This window comes from Xenopus laevis, chromosome 2S (assembly GCF_017654675.1).
Source record: "Xenopus laevis strain J_2021 chromosome 2S, Xenopus_laevis_v10.1, whole genome shotgun sequence".
NCBI classification, from domain to species: domain Eukaryota; kingdom Metazoa; phylum Chordata; class Amphibia; order Anura; family Pipidae; genus Xenopus; species Xenopus laevis.
The window spans coordinates 21,398,668-21,424,951 of record NC_054374.1 but is presented as its reverse complement, the minus strand read 5'-3'; the positions used below and the strand labels follow the sequence as shown (position 1 = coordinate 21,424,951).

At 41.3% G+C, this 26,284-nt stretch overlaps 1 protein-coding gene across 2 annotated transcripts in view; it reads right to left on the bottom strand.

The window, feature by feature from the left end:
- Positions 1 to 632: 632 nt before the first annotated feature.
- sim2.S (SIM bHLH transcription factor 2 S homeolog) overlaps positions 633 to 26,284 on the bottom strand; it is a 52,940-nt gene continuing 27,288 nt past the window's right edge. Inside the window, exons 4-14 of one of the 2 annotated variants that reach the window (XM_041582958.1) lie at positions 20,940 to 21,112; positions 20,372 to 20,454; positions 16,396 to 16,485; positions 15,916 to 16,024; positions 9,001 to 9,086; positions 6,373 to 6,572; positions 5,859 to 5,965; positions 5,309 to 5,456; positions 4,915 to 5,080; positions 3,988 to 4,393; positions 633 to 1,396 (exon numbers count right to left, since the gene is read on the bottom strand). In XM_041582958.1, coding sequence (XP_041438892.1) covers positions 684 to 1,396; positions 3,988 to 4,393; positions 4,915 to 5,080; positions 5,309 to 5,456; positions 5,859 to 5,965; positions 6,373 to 6,572; positions 9,001 to 9,086; positions 15,916 to 16,024; positions 16,396 to 16,485; positions 20,372 to 20,454; positions 20,940 to 21,112 — 2,281 coding nt within the window. In that variant the 3' untranslated portion in view covers positions 633 to 683. 2 annotated transcript variants of the gene reach the window in all.

The following is a 26,284-nucleotide window of genomic DNA, read 5'->3' as shown; positions in this document are numbered from 1 at the left end:
TTATGAGTGTTTAGAATTAGGATAATGGCTTATTGGTGGCTTTTCTGCTTTCACAGAGTTGCTTCGATTTCAGCAATAACTAGAGAGCTTTGTGGGTTTATTTCTCAATTAAGGTGGCCTGTTTTCTCTTAAATGATGGCCTTCGTTGTCCTCCCTCTTAATCTCACCAAACACCGAAACATTCAACACAATCCATTACTTTAGATTTATTTCTCACTCTTAACACCTATTTGGAACCATTCTTATCTAGCTTCCAGAATTCATTATGGCCTCTATCTTTGGCACTGCCATAGAAACATGAACTGGCACTTGCAGCCTGGTTACCAAAGATTGCAGTACCATTGGAAGTAGACTGGCTCCATAACTTGATCAACATTACAGAGAAAATTGGTGGCTATAAATATGTCTCCTCAATGTAATTACTGTAAATGTATAACTCTTTGATTGTGGGATATGACTTCTCAAAACTTCATGACTTCTCTACACCATTGACTTATTGGCAAGCTAGTGAGACCGTATAGATATCTGTTACACATGGTTTGCCAAGAACTAGTGCATGTCTCTCCTATCAAGACCTTTCCGCTAGAATCTGTAAGAACTGGTCACAATGTTTCCTCGTGCTTTGGCGTAAATGATTCTAGACTTCATTTTATTAACAAATAAGACTATACAAAGTCCTAATATCACCTTTCATTGGTTATAATTACTGAAGTCCCAATGTAATGAGGAACTGATGTTTCCCGGTGAGTTTCTGGAGAAGAGACGGATGTCTGTCTCTGGTTTTTGTAAACAAACGCATTAACTTCCTCAGAACCATACCCATAATGTTCTGTGCCATGTTCCGTTCCTGCACATGGTGACGTTTGGCAAGTCCCATGTTTGGACAACACATGATGATAATTCAGAGGGACATATGGAACTTGCCCACCAGGCTTGAAGTGCTCATGTTCTGAATTGTGATGGGCAAATCTTGAGTTTGTTCTATCATTTTCTAGTTCATTATAACCTGAGTGATGAAAATTAGGATGGCTGTACCTAGGTTCTTTCATGCAAAGCCGTCTTGTCTGCTCATATACCACTGGCCTTGGAAGGAGATGACTTAACTGCTCAATAGTCTTTGCATGGAGGCATTCTGATTTCTGCAGGACTGAATTACTCAGGGAGTTGGAAAAGTGCTTTTCATTGGCAAATGTTTTCTCCTGCTGGTACCTGCTGAAAGACAGCTTATTTTCTTCTTTCACGCCATGGTATGGTGGTGCTGCCCGGTTTTCAGATTTATTCGTTTTCATTGGAGACGAGTGGTAGAGTTCATCTTTATATCTGGCACTGGATCTTGACATGGAACAGTCTGTAAATCCATCAGGTGGACTGTCTAATGCACTGAATTTTTTGGTTGCTGTTAACATCCAAGCCATAAAATAGAAACAAAAATGATATTAGAGAAAGTTGGGAGACCTGTTTTAAACAGAATACACATTAGCATGCAAATTTGCAACTTCAAGTCAAAACTACGGTTAATAGGATTTATTTCCATTTCAAAGGGGTTTGGGTGATTTCATTAACAAATGCGACTCAAAGATTAGGATGAAATAAAACGCCTGTAAAAAATATTACTGGGTTTTGCTTCATCATAATATCAGACCATAAAACCTGTCCTGCAGGTACACAAAAGGGGAATATTATTTTGGGATATGACATTGGTCAGTTTTTTCAAAGAAACTGTTCTTTTTGTTTTTATAGTAAGTTCTCAGAAGTTCACATGACTTCTAGTCATGTGTGTCCAATCGGAATTCTAAGATCTAAATAGGGTAGATATTTGAGAATTTACAGTTGTGTTCAGAATAATAGCAGTCCGACATCACTAACCTGATCAATCACTGAAGTCAAGTAACAGTACAGAGTGAAGCCGGTGGCACAAGCATCATAATATGGGGATGTTTCTCATACTATGGTGTTGTGTCTATTTATCACATACCAGAGATCATGGATCAGTTTCAATACATCCAAATACTAGAAGAGGTCATGTTTAGTGATGAGTAAACAAAAATTTGGACGCTGGTGTCAATTGGTGGGCGTCTACATTTTGTCCATTTGCGTTAAAGTTGATGGGTGCGCATTAAATTGTCGCCGGCAGCAAAATAGTTTCGCGAATACATGTAAATTTGCCTCGAATTTGCGTCTGGCGAATAAATTTGCCCATCACTAGTCATGTTGCCTTATGCCGAAGAGGAAATGCCCTTGAAATGGGGGTTTCAACAAAGAAAATTACCCCAAACACACCAGTAAACCAGCAACATCTTGTTTCCAGACCAACAAGATTGACTTTATGGAGTGGCCCAATCCCTGGTCCTTAATACAATATTTAAACTTGTGAGGTGACATCAAAAATGCTGTTTGTGAGGTAAAACCAAAAAATGCAGAAGAATTGTGAAATGTAACAGGTTGTTGGAAGTTGGTGGACTCCATGTAACACAGATGTGCAGCAGTTCTCAGAAACACTCCTTATACAACTCAATATTAGTTCAGTCATTCAAAGGAAAGCAACATCTTGAAGCATTTCTCAGTTTATAAAGTGAATGTTTGAGTTTGTATGAAGAATGCAAGAACTGCTATTTTTTGGAACAGCCTAATATTCCCTTTTCTTCAGTTTTTGTAAATGTATAACACAATTTGTTCCTTTTTTCTTCACGGTTTGATTTGGAATAGAATGTGCAGTGTTCCCAGTGCATTTGCGTGTATGTTAATAAAAGCTATATAAGGATTTTGAGCTTTATTCCCTTTTTTTAAACAAACTTCTATTATTGCCTTCAAAGGTGCTTAATCCAAATTTTCCGACCGATATCCAATTCTTCTGCCAATATCGGTTGGCTCGTCTCCCACCATACACGCACCAAATATCATATGACAATTAGTTTTGTACAATATTATCAGTGCGTCTATGGCCACCTTTACTCCCAGCCCTGATATTCATACTGCATATAGGTTTGCTTCACAAGTGAATTATGCAGAGAATCTCTATGGTCCATCATGCACATCAAAGAGATGAAGCTCAGAAACTATCATGAATCACATAGTGACACGTTATCAGGCAATGAGCAGAATGACCAGATGCATTTCTGCATTAATTGGAAAGAAAACATTTCCTCTATTCCCCCAGAGTAAAGAAAGTGACCCTTGGGGTCAGAATGGGGTTGCCACCTATTTTAAAAAAAATTACTGGACAGTGATGGGGGGCGGTAACGGCGTGACGAAAAGGGGCGGGGCCACGTGCAGCGTGCCGCGGAAGGGGGCGGGGCCCCATCGCAAGAGGGACAGAAGACGAAGGAGGGGTACGTTTCTGCCGGAGGGCCAAGGGCTTTTGTTATAGGTATTACAAATTACCGGCAGCTACATTGCCGGTAAATTTGTAATACCGGCCCCGGTCCTGGCAGGTATTTTACCGGCTAGGCCGGTAAAATACCGGCCGGGTGGCAACCCTAGGTCAGAACCTCCCTTTTAGTCCCCACTGAGAAATTGCACAGGAATATGCATCAAAGAGAACTTTATGTATTGAGTCTGCAACAACTTTTGTTTCTGGCAGGTAACATTAGCTCCAGCTGGTACTATACAACTATCCCCTCTATCAGCCACCACATCAGCCAGTTGTTTCTTACCATTCAGAAATATAAATCTCAGTAGCTTTTCATTGGAGAGTCAACACCAAAGAGTTTCCCCCCACAATTTGCTCCTCTGGGATATCACTTTTGCTTCCATCAAAGGCTTGTAGGCCACTCTAGCATTAAGTGCTTTATGTGCCGGTTATCTAAGTAACCACACCAGTCGTTTTGAAAGTCGCTGAGAGCATCCATAGGAGTGTCAAAGTCAACAGTCACTTGTCTGCTTTATCCAAAGCCAGTCCCTTTTCTGGTGATTTATTTCCACTAGACGTCACCTACTGTGACGTTAACAGACAATCATTTATTTAAGAACATACATAACATAACCTACCTTCATAATTATGTGCCAAGTTGTGCCGGACTTGAGTTACCGATTGTTCATGAATATTTTTTGGAGGAGAGCTTGGAACAACTGAATTGGCATAATGCCAGTGGCACTCCCCGCTGCTCTGTAGAGTGCTGAAGAAAAATCTTGCCACTTCACAAGGGGAGGAACTCTGAGGCTGTCCGTATCGAGAGGGCATCACCTGTTTTTTGCTGCTAAGTACATGGGAGTCCATAGGGAAATGTCCATAGTGGTAAGAGAATGGCAGACTGTATGTTGGGGTGTATAACAGTTCACTGTTTTCTGAATGGTTGCTCTGTTCTTGGTTAGTGGCAGTGTTCATTGTCGGAGTTCCTTTCCAACTTCCATATTGGGAACAATCCCGTTTATCACCAATGAATGATGTATATGGCTGAAAAAAGGGGATAAAAAGTATCACCTAAACCATTTTGGAATGGAGACATCAAACATAGATTTATATATAAATGTCTAAATTAATTCCATTTGCTGTGCAAAACACTTCACTTCCTTTCCTGTAAAGCAGGGAACCCTTCCAGACATCAGGACAAACATGGAATATAGAATGTAAACTTTCAGAATAGATTCACTTTGATTTTCCATGAGCTTTTTTTTCCAGTACATGATATATCTCATTGTTTTTAATAAGCACCGCTGCCTCTTGTGCAACAACAAATGAAATGATGCAGAAATTCCCTAATTATAGAATGAAATCTTGATAAAAATGCTACTCTCTCAATGATATCATCTCTAAATTGGAGATGTGGTTTACCAAGCAAAGCTGTCCAACTGGAGCACATAGAGAAAAGCCAGGAAAACACAGGGAGCACAAACTCCACAGAGACCCCCATTCTTAAAGCAGTAATGATAACCTCTGTGCAAAAGTATATGCTGCTAAAAAATAAGCACAATTACCTGGTGATATGGGTTCGTCCTTGGTTTGGACTTCACCTTGCCAGTTTTCACCTTAATGGGCTTGCGGGCTTCCTGGGAGGTAGTCATTGGTGTCCGACATGAAAATGGAACCTTTGATACTGTAACTTGCTCCAAAGAAAGCTGTAGCTCTTTGTACTCCACATCCCTGCAAGGGAAACCAAAGACAAGTTCATACACCTGAATTCACCAAAAGTAACAAAAGCATGATACGTTTTTGGTAGGAGCTGAATATGTGAGCTGTGTTTTCAAAACAAGCCTATGTAGATCCCATAGCTCAAGCAGGCAGAAGACTACAGAGCCGCAGTTTGGGAATTCCTGCCCGGGAAATAAACACAAAAGTGAAGAAAACCAGTGCAAGGAGCTCAGTACTTACGTGAGTACGTAGTTCACACTCACTATGCAGTGGGGCCTTGAGGAACGGCTGTTGTGAACGATGGTTGCATAACTCTGAACCCAGACCCAACCTCCGTTCTTGGAGAGCAGCCTGTAATATTTGGTAGTGACCTGGCCTTTCACCAGCACTGCCAAAGAAGAACACAGAAAGCTAAATGAATGAAGAATATTTGTATCATACCTAACAATTATATTAATATTGTGTCATTTTTGGGACTTGCTTGAATCATTTCTTCTACTTTCTATGGATTTTGCTCTGGCTTCAGAGCTGTGTGCACTAGGACCAGATCTGTAGGAGGCTTTCCCTCATTTGGTCTAACCATGTCTAGATTTGCCCCTTGATCCACCCAAAAGTCCACACATTTTCCCATAAGCCTGGAGCCTTTTCATCCCAAACTGGGTCAGTTGGGAAGTATGAGTATGGAATCTCCCTTGCTGTGGACAAGCCTTGGTAGTTATCATGGATAAAAAGTTGTAGGTTAGGGTTCCTGTATATGGGCAATAAAAATATATTTAACTGAGAAACTTACAGAGATGGTGAGCATATCGGAGGTGGAACACGTCACAGCCATGTACATGATGGTAGAGAGTTTTCTCAATAAGGTCTTGAGGTTCATATCCAGTTAACTCAGCCACTCTGCAATGAAAACGCTGAGCAGTGAATATTATACGTTATTAAGAAAGCACAAAGAGAAAACAGCAAACTACTCAGATACTTGGGACCAAGTCAGTGTCGGTCTGGGATACCAGGGGCCCACCCAAAAACCTTAGACCAGGGACCCACTCTCAGTATTGTTATTATACATCTCCTCAATCAAATCTCTTATTCCCCTAGTCCCTTTTCTTTACATACTATAATCTATTATTTCATATATTTAGCCTCTTTGTTCTTATAGAAATAAGGAGTGGCCGGGAAATAGACCAAATGTTTAGCAGCATGAGGGGCCACTGACACCTGGGCCAACCTGGAGTTTTCCTGGAATCCTGGTGGGCCAGTCCGACACCGGACCTAGTAACTTTATGACTGTTTATAATTCTGTTTACCTGGAATCCAAGAAAATGAGTTTGAGGTCCAGGCTTGCTCTGAACATGAACATGTTACTGTGCAGCTTGATCTCGGTGATAGCACTGGGGGGCAGAGACTGACCCACGGCCACAAGGCCCACAATCTGGTAGCAGGAGTCGTACAGAGAAATGTCCAACATGTACTGCCTTATTTTCAGATAGCCACTGCAGTGAATCACCTGCCACAGAAATAGAAAATGCATTGAAAGCAAACTCTACACACAGCAACCTGTCTACCCTTGGGGATAATCAACCAGAGACATCAACCTTCTGGGGAAAATTTTGGGTCATGCCCTGTTATACCTCAATTATCTCCAGTTACACGCAAACCACATCCCCTGCTGCATCCATGGCCAGGGTACAAATCCAAGAGACTCCTTAAAAATAAGGGAATGTTTGGATCTCTGATTCTAATCAGTGGCGTAACTAGATATTACTGGGCCCCACAGCAAATTATTTTTCAGGCCCCCAAAATGTTTAGAGGTTGACTTGTTTCTCCAATATTTATTGAAATTGTATATGAATTAGGGCCTCATGGGGCCCCTATACCTCCTGGGCCCCCCTGCAGCCGCAGGGTCTGCTTCCTCTATAGTTACGCCCCTGCTAATGCTCATTCAGCAACTTCTCCCACAGAGTAAGCCAGTTAGCTGACATACTACGTGTCATATAAATCAAAATGATGATGATATACACATGAAGCCAGACAGAGGGGCATGATTGAAAGTACCTTGGAGCGAGGGTCATATATTCGGCCCATAGACTCAAGCTGGGCAGCCCTGTGTTATATAGCGTCACATGGAATTCTACAGGTTATAGTTTATTTGGAATTAATTTAAAGGAATTGTTCAGTGTAAAAATAAAAACTGGGTAAATAGATAGACTGTGCAAATTAAAAAATGTATCTAATATAGTTTGTTAGGCAAAAATGTAATGTATAAAGGCTGGAGTGACTGGATGTGTAACATAATAGCCAGAACACTACTTCCTGCTTTGCAGCTCTCTTGGTTTACACTGATTGGTTACCAGACAGTAACCAATAAGAAACTTGAGGGGGGGGCACATGGGTCATATCTGTTGCTTTTGAATCTGAGCTGAATGCTGAGGATCAATTGCAAACTCACTGAACAGATTTGTCCCATGTGGCCCCCCTTCAAGTCAATGACAAACTCAGAGTTATAGAGCTGAAAAGCAGGAAGTAGTGTTCTGGCTATTATGTTACACATCCAGTCACTATTACATTTTTGGCTAACTTACTATATTAGAAACATTTTTTATTTTGCACAGCCTATCTATTTACATAGTTTTTATTTTTACCCTGAGCCGTTTCTTTAATGGTAAATCCATTAAAGAACATTATTACAAATTTTTTTTTTTAACATACTTTGTCTATACAAATTTTTACAAGATAAGTCTAGTGACAAAAATATAAAAGAAAGATGATAAAAAGTAGATAAGAATATAGCAAAGTAGATGAAGAATATTAAGAATATACATAAAACAAGCGCTACTTCGTTGCAGTACACTTCCATTGTTCACATACTTAACCCGCGAACCATTCAAGCTACATAAAACAGTTACACTTTTATTATTCCGGCTGATTCACTTGCCAGACCCCCAGATAAATCGTGTTTATACACAGAAAGATCCTCCATTTGATCCTCTTTCGGCCTATCCTCCCCTTTTATACTTATTTGTTTAAAAACCTAACCTATGGTTCCCAAATTTCCCAGTATTTAATACTCTTATTGTGAATAATATGTGTTATTTCTTCCATCTTCCTAGTATCCTCTACAACCTGCTGCCACTCCATATAACTGGGAGGAGCCGACTCCTTCCAATGTCTTGGGATTACTGACCTAGCAGCGTCAAGGGTCCCTTAATAAACCATTTTTATCCATATCTAAGCTTAACAGGATCAAAGGAACATCTTCCACCAACATATTAATATTCGTTACATTAATCACATGTACCGTTACATTAATCACATGATTTGTATAAACAGTATTAGTATGCATTGAAGGGGTTTAAATCTGTGAGTTATTTAGCTTGTTATTCAGCAGCTCGCCAGATTCAAATTCAAGCAATCTGGTTGCTAGGGTGCAAATTACCCTAGCAACCATGAGATTTGACTAAGTGACTAGAATATGAATAGGAGAGGATCGTAATAGAAAAATGAGTAATAAAAGTGGCAATAGCAATATGGGGGTTAGTTATCAAAATCCTGAAAATATCTTTATTTTATTTTCTGAAAGTTACTCCGACCAAATCCGCACAGGTTTTTTCCCCCTTATTTATCAATACATTTTCCTGGAAATTTCTTGTTCGGGAAAACACTCGATAAAATCATGAAAAAATCCAAATACAACTTTTTCTGATTTGTCACTGAAAACTGCGACTTTTTCATATTTGACACCCGAAAATCATGAAATCTTGATTATTGCACGAAACCCAGCGCAGATCAGGTTATCTTTGGGACTTCTCCCATTGACTTCTCCATGAACTCGGCAGGTATGACTTTAAAATGTCAATGAGATGAATTCTGACTTTGTAGCCTCAATAAAGAGCATGTTATAAAATCATGTTATAAAGCAAAAAATGATACCTCACCTTGTATCCGCTACATGTCAGTCCTGCATTCCTTTTGGCAAGAACACACTTCATCCGTAGAAAGAAGGACCTCTCTATTTCATACTCTTCAAGGACAAGATGGAAAACATATTAGAAACAGTCAGTCCCAATGTGTCACAGACTCAGTCAGAGGGCTGGGCTTCAGGGCTACAAGATTCTAAGTACACATTAAAGGGGCAGTTCACTTTTAAGTTAACTCTTAAGGCAGAGACGCACGTTCAGATTCGGGTAGATTCAGTTGACAATAAAATTGCCTCTTATTCGGGGCGACTAATCTCCCCAAACTGCCTCCCGCCGGCTAGTATGTAAATTGCAGACGGGATGGCACTCGGAGCCCTTCGTTTTGTGAAGTCGCCCAAAGTTTCCTCGTGAGGCCACTTCGGGCGACTTCGGAAAACGAAGCACACCAATTGCCATCCCGCCTGCGATTTACATTCTAGCCGGCGGGAGGCAGTTTGGGGAGATTTATCGCTGGGCGACTAATCTCCCCGAATTTGAGCGTGTGTCTCTTCCCTTAGTATGCTATAGAATGGCTAATTCTAACTTTTCAATTGACCTTTCTTTTTGTCTTTTTTGAATGATTTGCCTCCTTCTTCTGACTCTTTCCAGCTTTCAAATGAGGGTCACTGACCCCATCTAAAAAAAAGCAAATGCTCTGTAAGGCTACAAATGTATTGTTATTGCTACTTTTTATTTATCAGACCTCTCATTTTCTTATTCCAGTCTCTTATTCAAATCAGTGCATGGTTGCTAGGATAATTTGGACTTTAGCAACCAGACTGCTGAAATTGTATGTATACATGTTTATTTTTATTTGTATTAATTTATTAGTAGAACAAACAGGGGGTCATTACAATAATTACTAGTGATGGGCGAATTTATTCGCCAGGCGCAAATTCGTGGCAAATTCCCACGATTCGCCACCGGTGAATAAATTCACGAAACCACTGTGAATTTTTGGCCGTTTTGCGGGAAATTCAGGAATTTTTCGGGGAAACAGCCCAAATTCGACCATCACTAAGTACAAATAAGTATAAAAATACAATACACATAATTATAAAGTATAGTTACAATACATATTAAGTGCTTATTGTGAAGGAGACAAAAGGATGGAGATCCCTGCCTCGTAGAGCTTACAATCTAAATTGCAATCTGGAGAGCTGCTGATTAAAAAGCTAAATAACTCAAAAGCCACAAATAATAAAAAAATGAAAACCAATTCCAAATTGTCTCAGAATATCACTCTCTATAGTATACTACAATTGTAAATTGAAGATGTACTACCCCTTTAAAGAGATAGGTTAAGGATCCTTCAACTGAATCTGTGAGACAGACTATTACACTGTGATGGCCACTTAAAGGAGAATAATTGTGATCCTTTAACTGAAGCAGTGGGTGGGACAAGAACAGTCTGATGGCATCATACAGGATAGATCCCAACCACTACACTCCTGCACTGAACTGCAGGAAATATCTAAGTAGTGGGTGGGACTAGAATACTCTGATGGACACATAAAGGGATTCTTTAAAGGGATCCTGTCATCGGAAAACATGTTTTTTTCAAGACGCAGCAGAATTCTGCTCTGAAATCCATTTCTCAAACAGATTTTTTTATATTCAATTTTGAAATCTGACATGGGGCTAGACATTTTGTCAATTTCCCAGCTGCCCCTGGTCATGTGACTTGTGCCTGCACTTTAGGAGAGAAATGCTTTCTGGCAGGCTGTTGTTTTTCCTTCTCAATGTAACTGAATGTGTCTCAGTGGGACATGGGTTTTTACTATTGAGTGTTGTTCTTAGATCTACCAGGCAGCTGTTATCTTGTGTTAGGGAGCTGTTATCTGGTTACCTTCCCATTGTTCTTTTGTTTGGCTGCTGGGGGGGGAAAAGGGAAGGAGGTGATATCTCTCCAATTTGCAGTACAGCAGTAAAGAGTGATTGAAGTTTATCAGAGCACAAGTCACATGACTTTGGGCAGCTGCGAAATTGACAATATGTCTTGCCCCATGTCAGATTTCAAAATTGAATATAAAAAAATCAGTTTGCTCTTTTGAGAAATGGATTTCAGTGCAGAATTCTGCTGGAGCAGCACTGTTAACTGATTCATTTTGAAAAAAAAAATTTCTTCATGACAGTATCCCTTTAAGCTCTCTGTAGGCAGCAGTCAGGTCTTTGCTCACTTTCCAGTAAGTGTTTTAACCTGTTTCATATCCACTGTTTGGGACTGTCCATTCCTTATTCCCTGCACCTGGAATCCACAATCTGTGGCTCCCAGTGAATGTTGAATTCTGAGGGTGCAGCATTCTGGGAGATGTAGTTCACTGCCTTGTGCTAGAAGGATACAGGAAATCCCTTCCCGTGTAGGAAACGATTAGGTTACTGAGCAGCAAATTACTAGTCACTGTCTAATGAATCAGACCCTAATAGGATCATGGGATTAAACTCTTGCTCATCTGTAAAGCCTTGATATCCATCGCTTTCCAACTGGGCTGCTGTTTCCCAGTTCTGGGGGATTAAGATCCCTATTGTATCTTCCCTCCAGCCTGGATCTGTGACGCTGCTGGTCAGTGTTGAGAAGTTCAAGATTGTCATTATTAATATTCCCAGTAAGCGCTGATTGGAGCTGCTCCCGGCTGGATCTTAAGCTGATCGTGGCGTGGAATATCATGGCCTTAAATGATGTAGCCCTGCCAAGTGTGGATAACATGAGAGGGGATATAGAATGAGGGGCTGAGAGAATAGCGAGAGTTTTATTCCTTTTGTCAGTCTGGAGCAGAGGTTTCCCAATAATGTTAATGACTTGCAGCAGGTTCCGTATTAACTGGACATTATAATTACAATTCATGGTTCAATTCTGAAAGGCATTTCAGAAAGCTTTAGATTCTTCCATTGGAATCTAGGACTGATTTTACATTTTTCAACACTGTAATATTGTAGCTGTCACACGTATAAATCACTTTAATAAATACAGCTACGGCCAGTGTTGGACTGGGACACCAGGGCCCACCCAAAAACCTTTGACCAGGGCCCACCAAATAATCTTAGACCAGGGGCCCACTCTCAGTACTAGTATTCTTCCTCTCCTCACTTAACCTCTAGTCTCCTAGTCTCCTAGTTCTTCACACACTATGATCTATTATTCCATCAATTTAGTCTCTTTGTTCTTATAGAAATAGGGAATGGCCATGAAATAGGCCAAATGTCAAGCAGCATGAGGGGCCACTGACACCTGGGCCCACCTGGACTTTTCCTGGTATCCTGGTGGGCCAGTGCAACACTGGCTAAGGCTTCCTGTGAAGAATCCCTTATTATCATAGGATCTGCTGAATAGTTTAGAAAAGGGAACATAAAAACTAGTTTCCTTTAAAGGGGTGTGTTGTATTTTTTAAACTGTTTGAAAATTAAAGGGATAATCACAAAGATCAATGCATGTTAGGTGCTAGCCTTACTGCGTTGAAAATGTTTAAGGCCCCCTTTAAATATTTAAATTGTTACCCAGTATAGCTCCTCCCTACAGATGCAAAAGACAGGATAAGGAAATAAAAGAGGAAGGGGATGGGCTAATCCAGATGTAGAATGGAAAAAGCCACAGGAAATGAAAAAACAAAAATGGGAAATGCGAAAAGAATGGGAAAGTGCAGAGATTGGAAGGTAATAGAATGAAATTAAATAGCCTAGTGTGGTGTTTATACAAATGGCCTGCAGGTGACACTGTCTACATGAGTTACTGTACATACTTCCTATCAGCTTAAAAGTGAAAGTTACTGTTGTGTAATGCCTGCATGACTCTGCTAATAAAGCACTGTTATACTCTCCTCATCCTCGGTTACCCAAAACATAACACCTAGTAAAATAATAAAAGAGAGATATGGGTGGGGGAGGAGTTTGTTATTTAGGTGTAGGCATGCCTTGTGGTAGGATTCTAATTGGCCCAGGGATGTCAAGTGGTTTCCCTAGCTGTATAAAAGGGCAGGGTAGTAGTCAGTTCAGGCAGCTGTGTACTTCATCAATGGTGGGGGGATGGAGAAGAGGACCCTGAGATAAGAAGTATAACTAAGTCAAAGTTATAGAGGAGGATCCCCATGAAAGATGACTAGGTAGTGGCGGGGGGGGGGGGGGGGGATAACTCATATATGAAACCCATTCTGAGGGGTAAATTGGGGTAGGGTGAAGCAGTCAAAAACAGTGTTGGACTGGCCCATCAGCAGTGGCGTAACCCAAGTGAGCCTGCAAAAAAACCTTCAGAGGGGCCCGACGCACTCGATCCCCATTGTCCCATCTAATTCCCGCCCTACCCACATCCCGCTTCCACCCACCCTGCCCAATCCCTGACTTAACTCCCCCCATGTCCCACCTCGATGACCACTATAAGGACAACTCCATAATCAAAGAGCTAGAGAGGGCAGTGAACACGGACTACAGGTAGGCTGAAGAGATGAATAGGTACCTGCCCAGCACCCCCTTATCATTGCGTCCTAGGCAGGTGCCTCTTCTGTCTTCCCCTAGTTCCAGCCCTAATGGGAGGCGCCTTCTGGAACATATGATATACACCACATACACACACACACATTGGGGGTATATTGGTGTTAAATTGCACAAGGCTAGTTGTTAATAGCAACCGATCAGCAATTTATTTATGTTCGTAAATCAGCTCCGCTATCTCTGAAATCAGACCAGGGAACTGTCAGTGCATGGAGGAACATTCCAACGTGGAAATACAGATGCACTTGGTTTTCAGAAAAACTGTTTAATAAACAAAGTGTCAGTTACTGCCAAAGGGATGTATTTGTATTGATGGGCGAGGGCAAGTATTGGCCGTGTCGCTCCAGCTGACATCATGTGTGCGGTGATAGTGAGGAGCGAGCGCCTGGGCCTGCAGATAACCATTTAATCATTCCTTTTGGCCGCACTGAAGTGCACAGCTGTTTGGGAAACGTATGAAATCTGCATTCCCCTGCTTAGCTTCCCAAGGCTCTGCCCTCTAAGGGATCGGATATTGAACAATCCACCCCAGTTGTTTCATTTATTGTGTCTGAGAACAACATACAGAGCTTCCCTACGGGAGGTGCTTCTAACATGTATTCATACATGTGTCTCTACCTACAACTTTTATTATTCAACCAGTCTTTGCCCAGAAACTGTATTTCTTTTTTCTTTTGGTTTCAGGTTATCACTAGAGTTTGGTGCATGTAAGGGGTTAATTACACAGAAGTGTCATTGAGGGCCACCCAGGCAGCTTTACAGGCTACTATCCCTGACACATGTGCTCCTGTAGCCTCAGGGATGACATAACTGTTACTGACTGGCAACTGCTCTCTGTCAGCCGGCACCTTCCATAAGCTCAGGGAAAACCATCTGAAGCAAAGACCTAATCTGCTTTTATATATATAAATATATATATACTGTAAATATAACAAGCGCATACGGTATTTATATAGTACTTATACTGTATATATAAATATAACATGCTCATACTGTAAATGTAAGTAGTGAATTTATTCGCCAGGCGCAAATTTGTAGGGAATAACGTGATTCGCCGCTGGCGAATAAATACGTAAAACCGCCGCAAAAATTTTCCCGGCGTCAAAAACGGACGCCGTTTTTTACGAATTTTCCACTGTTTTGCGAATTTCACCTAAATTTGCCCATCACTAAATATAAGATACCCATACTGTAGTTATATAGTGCTTATACTATACTTATTCAGGTATGGGACCTGTTATCCGGAATGCTCGGGACCTGGGGTTTTCTGGATGGCGGATCTTTCCGTAATTTGAATCTTCCTGCCTTAAGTCTACTAGAAAATCATGTAAACATTAAATAAACCCAATAGGCTGGTTTTGCTTCCAATAAGGATTAATTATATCTTAGTTGGGATCAAGTACAAGCTACTGTTTTATTATTACAGAGAAAAACAAATTGGACTATTTGGAAGTCTATTGGAAACAGCCTTTCCGTAATTCTGAGCTTTCTGGATAACGGGTTTCCGGATAACTGATCCCACACCGGTACTGTAAATATAACATACTCATGCTGTACTTATATAGTGCTTATACTGTATGAAGATCCACATGACAGGAAGATCCATTATCCTGAAAACCCCATGTCCCGAGTATTCTGGATAACAGGTCCCATACCTGTATTCCAGTTTGGTAAGATTCTTTAATAGGGCATTTAATATGATGTTAATCTGTTGCTTAAGTATTTATTTTGGGGGTATAGATTAAAATGTTACAATTTTGTTAAATGTGTGACTCAGTCATGTGATATTTAGGGTTTGGATTCGGTTCCATAAATTACAGGCTAAATCCTGAACTGAATCCTGGATTCGTGCATCCCGACAATAAATGCTTGGACCTTTATCCTCTTCCTTATACATCAGGAGTCGGATCCCTATTCCTTAACACCAGTGGGGTAACTACTCGGGGCCCACCAGTGACTACACCGCAGCGAACGTGGTAAGGAAATCCGCACGTCTGGAGGGGTTAGAGAAGGGGCCCTGAATAGGGTAGTTACGTTACTGCTCAACACTGTTCTAGTGGAATGAAGGCAGCAGCCACCAACCAGGACAATGCGGAGAGCAGACCCAGCGGCTGCTGAGGGGCATAGAAGAATAGCGGCCTTGGTGGGTTCCTTTGTGATTTCACATTACTCCAAAAGAGACCCTAGCCCTCTCTGTTACAGTCTAAACATAAGGAATGGCCATTTACACACTGCCCCACCTATATTTCATCCAAACCCTGCCTACTTTCTGGCAAGCCACACCCCTTTTTTTTGCATAGTGTATTTTTAGACCAGTTTTCTGTCTGTTGGACAGGTCTCCTAGCTGCAATTTTGCACATACATTTTTCCATAAGCAGCAAATAAATGGCCATTCACATGCAATCCATGTACCTTGCAGTAAGTGCGGGTGCAGCGGCTGGTGCGCAGTGAGGACTGCTGTCATCTCATCATGGTCCGACGGATGAATGTATTCATATATACTATTGCCCGTCAATTCCACCTGCCAAGAGAAGCCAAGGCTATTGATAGGTAGCAAGTTACCACTCTGTCCTGCTTATCAGGTCTCAAGTATGTGCCCCAAACAGCATAAGCCAGTGGTACAAAGGGTCATACTTATTAAAGGGCAAGTTCCCCATCAAACAAAAATACTGAATTAATTAGACATCAGTCTCCCGCTCTATAATATAACATTATTTTTAGCTTTTATCATAATAACATGTTGGGTAGACTGAACTTCATTCTCAACAGGCCCACCAGCTTACTTGCAATAACAAAGTGGGTTTCACGCACCAGTCGTCAATCAAGGAAAATCCGTTAACTTTATTAATCCATTAAAACCACCATGCCCATCGCGTTTCATGCGCCGCTTACCTGGGACAATCCCAGATGGACGGAGGCAGTTTCTGATATGTACATGATTTTGCCGTCAGACGCTACAACGAAAACAAATCCATCGAGAGTCTGTAGGGGAGGGAAAAGGGGCATTTAAAAAAATTTAAAAAAGCCCAATCAAATACAATAAGAAGCTGCTAATAAGGGACATCTATAACACAGTAAACGTATGTATTTAACTCCCCCTTTAAAACCAAAGGAATGAATTCATGCAGAACAAAATTCTGGAATAAAATGTGGTATAAGAAAATATTAACCGATTATTTTTCCTGCTGCAAACTATTATCTCACATGGTGAGTCTCAGACAGGCAGCAGGAGCAGTTGGCCACATAGTTAGGTTGAGGCATAATGTATAAAATCACTATTAGTCAAAAGTTTCCCTGCGGAAACCAAATAGAAGCTGAATCTTTCAGCATTGATTGTTTTCAGATGGAATGCTAATGGGGAAATTAACTTTTATAATATAGATGGACCAATTCTAAGAGACTTTTAAAATTGCTTTTATTCCTTATTTTTTTTTAATTATGTTTTTATTATTGGCCTTCTTATTCTGCCTTCTTCCAACCTGTAACTGAAAATGCTATCTGGTTGTTTTTGGAAAGGTATTGGCTCCACCCAGACGATTGTGTTCAAGTAAAAATTTAAAGGAGGACTAAACATCAAGACCCTTGTTCACCTTTAAAACTTATATGGGGCAATGTAATAACATTCACAAACACCTTTGCAAATGTTAGTGACCATGTTTGCTCCATTTTTGACTCATTAAAGACCTCAGCGACTTCCTTGCAAAGTTTGCAACCAAATCGATTTTGTGAACATTTGCAGCGGATGTGATAAAATTTCGCAATTGCAAAACATCTTTTGCGACAAAATATTAAACGAAACTTCAGAGCAGGTGTTCAAGGATTGCCCATCACTAATCCTTATTGGAAGCAAAACCAGCCTATCGGGTTTACGAGATTTTCTAGTAGACAAAAGCGGCCATACACGGAGAGATCCGCTCGTTTGCAGATGTCGCCAAACTAGCAGATCTCTCCCCGATATGCCAACCTTGAGGTGGGCAATATTGGGCTGATCCGATCGTGGGCCCTAGGGCCCAATGATCGGATCCTAATGAATGGTAATGGGTGGTCGGATCGCAGGACCGCATCAACGAACAGATGCGCCCGCGATCCAACGGGATTTTTGGTCCCATCCGATCGAATTCTGGTCGACTTCCGTCGGAGGGCCCCTTACACGGGCTAATAAGCTGCCGACTCGGTCTGTCAACAGCTTTTATCGGCCTGTGTATGGCCACCTTTAAGATATGAAGATCCAAATTCTGAAAAGATGCATTATCCGGTAAACCCCAGGTCCTGAGCATTCTGGATAGCAGGTCCCATACCTGTACCACGGGGGACAAGATGGTGAAAATTGTGGCTGTGTGGCTTATTTGGGAAAATGGTGATGTCACTGCACATGTGCATAACCCAATGCTGACATCACACGCACACTTCTAACTTAAGGTGGCCATAGACGTAGAGATCTGCTCTGATGCGATGTTGCTAAACGAGTGGATCACTCCCCGATATGCCCACATTGAAATGGGCGATATCGGGCTGATCCGATCATAGGCCCTAGGGCCCAACGATCGGATCATAATGCAACCAAAACGGGCGGTCGGATCACAGGACAGCATAAACGCACAGATGTGATCCGACAGGATTTTTAACCTGCCTGAACGAGATCTGGCCGACTTTCGGCCAAATATCGATCAGGGAAGCCCATCGGATGGCCCCACGCAGCTTTTATCAGCCCGTTTATGGGGGCCTTCAGATGGGAAAATGTCAATAATTGAGGGGCTTTCCTTATAGTGATAGTGATTGTTATTTTAATTATTACAAAAATCTTGGTAAAATATAATTGCCAGTCTATATTGGGTAATGCACTCCTGGGATATTGCCTCAGTCCCCAAAGCACCACTTATTTCCCAGAAAACATCCCATAGCTCAAAATACATAAAAAATCTATTTCCAATCTATATTCAATTCACATATTAAAAAAATGTTTACATACCCCATAACAGTAACAGCAGTAATTGTTATCTTACTTGCCTATTAAATGGAAAGCATCGCCGCGTTCGCTTATTAAAAAGACAATCTCTAAGCAATTTTCCGATATATATTAATTCCAAGCGTTCAAGGATTTTAAACATGTCAATGTTCTTTGGCTCTTAAAACAACGTGGCAGAATATAGTTCTCCTGTTCAGAAGTTCTAACTGGCTTCTGCTACAATGTTTCAGGGGTTAGAACCAGCAGTGCATTGAATGTAAACAATGAGACAGTCATTTGAATTTCATTTAGATTTACAGATAATATATTGTATATTGGAAAGTTCATTAGAATGACATGTTCTTTCATTCCCTTTTTTTTTGCACTTTAGTTATTGTAACCCACAAGCTTTCTGCGTCACTGAATCTGTAAATAGAGTTTAGCCCATGGCCGAGCCGTTACAGGGAAACATGGGGTCCGGGGGGCTCTTTATGGGAAACACATTGGGTGCAGTGAGACTGTACAGGTCGGAGGGGGGAGATTATTGCAGCCCTGCTGAGTCTTTTCCTCCAATAATGGGCACATTCACTATAGGGTTTTGGGCCCTCAGTGATAAATTGCGCTGGATTAAATCCGTCTACAAGCAAACGCCCGGCATGGACAAATTCTATCAAAAAAGGGGGGACCCATAAATATTTAGCCTGGGCTCAAATCAAACGCCCCAGCGCCACAGAGATAAAAGCCCCGCTGTGCTGAACTGCACTCCTCCCTATCAATCAGACTTCCAAATCTAAACTAAATATAGAATTTCCAATAAAAATGTAATATGGCGTCTCATCTGAGTGAAAATGATGTTTTTTTCTGGAAAATCCTCATTAGGGAACGTCCAGGTGGTTTAATTTATAAAAATATTCACTTTCTGGCAGGGAAATGGGTGGTTTATTGAACTCTTTGCAACATTAAATATTACACGTGCGGCACACAAACAGGCTCCATTCTATTCGCTAAAGAGTGTGAGTGATGTGGGCAGAGCTGGCAGTGAGGGGTTACCAGTCACTCGCTGGATTAAATGGCAGAATAATATATTTAATTCTATCCCAGGCCCTGCGTGTAGACTATCAATCACTTTAATAGCTCACTGACAACTTAACACTTCCAGCAGAATGGATGACTTTTTAATCCCCCTCAGTCTATTCATTATGACTTCTAAGGATTCCTCCACTGAACAACATGTTAATCTGAATGTGCTATCCAAGGGAAAATATAAATGTGTTCATTATTATTATTATTATTATTATTATTATTACCGTAACATGTATTTAAGAGCACCAACCTATTGCAGAGCTCATTCAGGCTGAGTATTAGTAGCTGCAACACATTATCCCTTATAATACATGAGTGATACTCAGTTCCCTGTATAACTCAGCCTGCAGCCTTGTGCCTTTATATGGTCACAGAACCCCTCAGTGACTTCTAATATCCTTATCATTCACAGTAGGGGGTACATTATCCCTTATAACACACGAGTGATACTTAGAGTTCCCTGTATAATTCAGCCTGCAGCCTTGTGCCTTTATATGGTCACAGAACCCCTCAGTGACTTCTAATATCCTTATCATTTACAGTAGGGGGTACATTATCCCTTATAATACATTAGTGATACTCAGAGTTCCCTGTATAACTCATCCTGCAGCCTTGTGCCTTTATATGGTCACAGAACCCCTCAGTGACTTTGAATATACTTATCATTTACAGTAGGGGGTACTTTATACCTTAAAATACATGAGTGATACTATGTGCTTTTAAATATGGAAATGTATTATAATAATATATTTTTGGGTGACAACAGGCTGCTGGTAGTTGCAGTTGAGTGGTAGAATATACCCTTTATATAGCCAATACATATGTCGATTTGTTAGATACCTGTAGAAGATGAGATCCCAGTTCCTTGGCCACATTATCCAGTGGTCCAATTCGGCTTGGATGACCCCAGGCATCTCCTAATCCTGGATTGAAAAAATGAAAAGAGCAAAGTCATAAGGATATTCACCACTCAGTAGAGTGAGTGGGTTTCAGATACAGACGTTCATGTATGCTATTGCGTATGGATGTGAATCAAGGGGACAGTGTGGTACAATGGTTCTATCACTGGGCTGTAAGCTCTGTGGGGCAGGGACCTTCTAGTGGCAACTACTGATTTGTACCCTGCCTTCATCGCATTTCATAAATAGGTTCCATTTCTTTATTAGGGGACCAGAAGGGGCCAGATGCAGTACAGAAAATAATAGCAGTTACTATTCCCCCCATGAGAGAGGAGTCTGAGATTTCACTTCTTGAAACTGAATCTTTCTCATGGACTTAGTATGTAAACATAACTGAAAAAAGGCATGGGTGTGCTAGGGAGCAGTTTCCCAAACTGTGGGTATTCGCCACTTGAGGGCATGCAGAGGAGGGTGCAGCTCTTACTTTTTAAGGGGGCACGTGTGTTTACTGCCATCCATCAGATCTCCTCCCTGCTCTCCTTCCCTCTCTGTTTGTCTCTCATCCACCCTTAGGTCTCCTCCTTGCTCATCCCCAAAATTTCCATAATGAGAGAACTCCCACATATGAGATACAGGGGAAGATGGGCAGATGCTGGAATCCCATGGTGAAGTGTACCCTAAACTGTGGGGGGCAGTCAGTTTAGAGCTTATTAAGTTGCGTTCATAAGTTTTTAACTTCTCATATATTTTCCCTGTGTGTTGTCTATTTACCACCTCTTCTCTGTTCCTCCCCTATCCACCCTCTGGCCTCTTCCCTTCTTCTTGCCATGAAATATATTACATCATAGGATGGTTTGGCCACTGTGGCATATCTCACTGGGGCTATTGTGAGGGGACACCGGGGATCAATTATGAACATTGGATAGTGGAGTGCATCATAAAACACTACTAGTGGTGGAAATACCAGGGGTACAGGAGGTTTGAGCTCATCCAGGCCTTCACCCCCTTGGGGTCCACTTATCACGGATGGTAGAGAAGTCTTTGCACATGTGTGTGTCTGGAGCTTGAATTTAGAGGAAGGGGAGCCCAGCGAGGGTCTTGGGTACACATCCTACACCCAGGCCCATCCTCCTCTACATGCACCCCTGAATATTATTGTCTCTGCATTATATATTGTTGGAGCTACTAGGTCATGAAATACTGGGGTTTCTGTTATACGTTGCTGGAGTTACTATAGCATGAAATGGTGGGGTCACTGACATATATTGCTGGGGTCACTGTGTCAGGCATTGCTGCACGTTACTGAATTATTATGAATCTGTGACCTTTACTTTAAAAGTGGGCCAACCAATTTCATGAAATGTTCCTTAAAATACTGCACAGGGGTTACTTCTCCCCAGAACTCAGGAAAAAAGTGGACTGGTCGGATTCAGACTGTTGACTAAAATGTTCAGCTGCTGGGCCAGATATCTACCATTGCTTGTGGACTTGTCCACTTCTATAAAGGTAATGCAGTATTGTAAAACTAGTCTATTAATTGATATACCACTCACACCCACATGGGCGATATTTAGCGATGGTACAAAAATCCTGAAAGCAGATTGGTAGAAAAGCTAAATTGAACTGCTGGATTTCAAATATACCTCCAACACTGAACCTAGTGAAGTTTAAACTTGATTTCAGATGGCCCGGCTAGAGGTTAATCTCAATAGGGGACGTTAGGTAACAAATTTCTTCAATACCTGGTTAAAATATGTGCATACTTTGTCCCCTCAAAGACAAAAAGAAATAGCTTCAATATTCAGATTCACCTCATGGTATATGTCAAAGGAACTGTCGGGGAGGCAGATAATATACACGGGGAGCCAGACATAGAGACCTAAAAAACATCAAGGGAACTAAGTTGGATAAAGGGAAAGGTTGGGGAAACTAGGGGAAGGGAATATTTAAAGGAGAAGGAAAGCTACAGAGGCATTTTATTGCCAATAGATTAGATGCAATAGTGCAAGTTAGAATGCTAGAATGCTATATTTATTCTGTAGAATGTTTTACAATACCTGAGTAAAAAGCTCTAGAAACTCTCTGTTTGTTTAGGATAGGAGCTGCAGTATTAACATGCTGTGACATCACTTCCTGCCTGAGTCTCTCCCTGCTCTGGGCTCAGATTACAGTAGAGAAGGGAGGGGAGGGGGGAGAGGAGCAAACTGAGCATGCTCTTGCCCAGGGCAATGAGGTTTAAGCTGAAGGCAGGAAGTCTGATACAGAAGCCCATGTGTACACAATAGAAGGAAAGAAATGCAGTGTTTCTTTTGACAGGGGACTCAGAGCAGCATTACTTTGAGGGTTTACTGGTATATTTAGATGGACCTTTCTGATAAGGCTTACTTAGTTTTAACCTTTCCTTCTCCTTTAACTATATAAATTCTTCTTTATAATAACACTTTGTCTTATATTGCATTTTCCACTTGTATGACTGGGGAAGGTCGAAAATAGTGTGCAGACCAGACCCAGTCTCAAAAATCAAAGTTTTATCCATAATTGTAATAACATGTTTGCTCTGTTTATGTATTGTATTATAGTGCAAATAAAAACATTTAAAAAAAATTGGTGCATAGTTTGTTATATCCCAGTTATAGGTAAATCTGGCCCAGCATGGCAAAAATTTGGTGAAATGCATTGAATTTTTCACCCATTAGAGCCCATGGGCGTCATTTTAATGGCGAAACTTGGCAAAAAATTTTCATTACCATTTCCGAGCCACTTTAACATCTGGAAGAGCCTACTCCCAAGATCAAGATAGGGTTTGAGCGAAAAAACTGGAGCCACACAGATGGCCAGAAACCCAGCAGGTCCCCATCTGATGCCGCTAATGCTTTCAGGTGATCTGTGTAATGTTTTTTGGCTTAAGTATGCTTATGGCTGCTAATTGGCTGCCAGTGTCACAGTGCAGTTAATTTACAGTTAATTAACAACTGCACTACATTGTACCCACTGTTTCCCATCCCAAGTGCATAGCTTAATAGGCTAATGACATAACTTGAAGTTACCGGGCCTCACAGCAAAATGCATTTAGAGCCCCTGTAAACTTTGGGTTCCCCTATACCTACCGGGCCCCCCAGCAGCAGCAGGGTCTGCTTCCTTTATAGTTATGCCCCTTGCCCAGGCTCTCAGTGTTACCTTGATCCCTGCTTCTGATCCCATTAGTAACCCTGTCTCCCTGTAACCATACACTGCACATTAGAGGGGATTTGTGCATAGCCGGGGAGCCAGTATATCAAAGAGAATTCCCTATGATAAATGAGGACACATCTGAAACATGTTCCGTCACCTTTCGCCTGAACAGCAATTTTTCATGTTTCTAAGCGGCCGTGTGCATGAAGGCAGATTACAGTAATACCGCGCCGCCTGAAGTCTAAAGCCAAGGTAACGACAATGTGTTTAGTTGGGTCTTATCCAGGACATATGGCACAATTTTCTGGGCGGCCAACATAATGCCAGGCTAGACTACGGTCAGGCCATGGTAATACATCAGCAACTGTTCTGCCATTAGACATAATCAGAAAAGCCTGTAAAATATTTATACGGTGTCACTGTTCTGCCCACCCTGACTAGTGATAAGACTCTGTGCACAAAGGCTTGGAAAAAACAAGACAAAGGAATGGGCACCAAGTTAGCTAGATGTGAGCTTTGCACCACTTTTGTTATTCTTCATCAAAAGTTTTACCCACCAAGTTAAAAATACCTTCTATCACTTTCCCCTTTGCTCGGCCACTTGCTCCATCCTTACTATATCCCATTTTCACTCCCTATAAACCATTGTGCATCAGGTTGCACATTGTGGGCTGCAAACCAGTGGAATGGGGGCCCAGCCTAAAGGCCAATCAGAGGCTGATCACTTATATACTGTCTTGCAGTGATCCCCAACCAGTGCTCATAAGCAACATGTTGCTCTCCAACCCCTTGGATGTTACTCCCAGTGGCCTCAAAGCAGGTGATTATTTTTAAATTCCAGGCTTGGAGGCAAGTTTTGGTTGTATAAAACCAATTGTACTGCCAAACAGAGTCTCCTATAGGCTGCCAGTCCACATATGAGCTACCAAATAGTCAATCAAAGCCTTTATGTGACACCCCCCGTGGAGTGTATTTATGCCTCTGTTGCTCCATAGCTCTTTTTAAATTTGAATGTGGCTCACTGGTAAAAAAAAGTTTGATTTCATACCCCTTGAACTACAGTAGGGCATCTGCTACTACAACCATATCTATGGCTAAGGGGTGGAGTCTGGCCATTTGTTGAGCACAGAAGAGGGCCTGAACCCAAGAAAGTTGGAAGACCTTGCTGCTAGCATATAATGATAAATCACCCAAATGGCAAGGGCCCTGGTGTAAGGACTGCAAAAACCAAGGTAGTAAACATTGATCATACCTATGCTACTGCCTATAGCACTGCCCTGGTGCAGTTAATAAATCAACAGTAGTATTTCACAATGGGTGCGGAGATCCCAATAATCCCATGAGAAACAGGTGGCTCCTCCATTGACTCTATTATAGACCCTATCTATCCAGTCTCCGGCCCTTGATCCCAGGCAGGCGCCGATTTCTCCATCTTTATGGAACATTCTTCAGGGGCGAACAACACATTCCAGATATAAGTGAAGACAGGTGCAATAAAAGGATTTAAGGCCCCATACAAACACCTTTTCTAACTCTGTCTCACCTTAATGACGGGCTTAAGCTCCTAAATCCCCTCTTTTCACTTCTTTGCAACAGAAACTTTGCTCAGGGAGGGGAAAGCGCCTTTTTATCCCCTTATTTACTCGCTCTCTCAGATAAGAGGGATTAGGGTGAAAAACAAATCCTGTAAATATGCAATTTCTGCAGGTAATAGATAAGGATATATATATATTGTTTTGCCTTTCTAGGGCAGGACTGTATTACATAAAACAATCTACGTTCCTTTCTTACGGACACAAAGAACCAAGGGGATGTCACCCCTCGTCTCTAGCACCTTGCCAACATAGCTAATACTGGGGCTTTTTGTGTAGCATTAATTGATATTTTTTTATTATGGATTTCCCCTTTAAGGGTAAAAAGCATAATGTACACATGACATATAATTAGTACAGAATTATATCCAGTTTTTCCCTATGAAGACTCAATAAAGTTGGCAAAAGTGCTCTTTGTGAACAATAACCTTAATCCCAGGGAGGGGGTTTGGGGGCTACTTTATATTGATCTAAGCAAATTACCAGTAAGAGACATTAAAAAACTATTTAAATATTGAGATATATGGAAAAATAAAATGTCCTTGAGACAGAAGACTATAACACAATCATGGACTATATGTGAAGAAACTTAAATAGGGATTCATGGGACCCCTTATCCAGCAAGCAAGTAACAGAAATGGTTTACTCCATAAAATAGATTTAAGGGGGCAAGAGCTCATAAGAAGAAGAAGAAATACAGCTCTGATGAAAATACATGTCATTGTGGTAGGTAAGGGCAATGATTTTGCTCTACGTCTCCTGATACAAAAATAATAATCAGTATAATTAAAAACTACTGTGCTGCCTGTGCTCTCCGGAATAGGTGTAAGTTTATTAGGATTTTTATGGACATTATGTGATATCTGTACACATAATAAATGACATATCTGGCTGCAGGTATAGGGTGGGACGTCACCATGCTCAGAAACGCACGATCGCCATTTCGCAAATATTTATATTCCAGAAAAAGCCCTAGCATGCAAACAAGTTGTACTTTCCCTTATCTCTCCTGCCTTGTTTTCCCGTTCTTTCGTCACCAAAAATGTGAGTTCCACAGAAAGGGGCCTCGCGCACGGACATTAATGCCAATA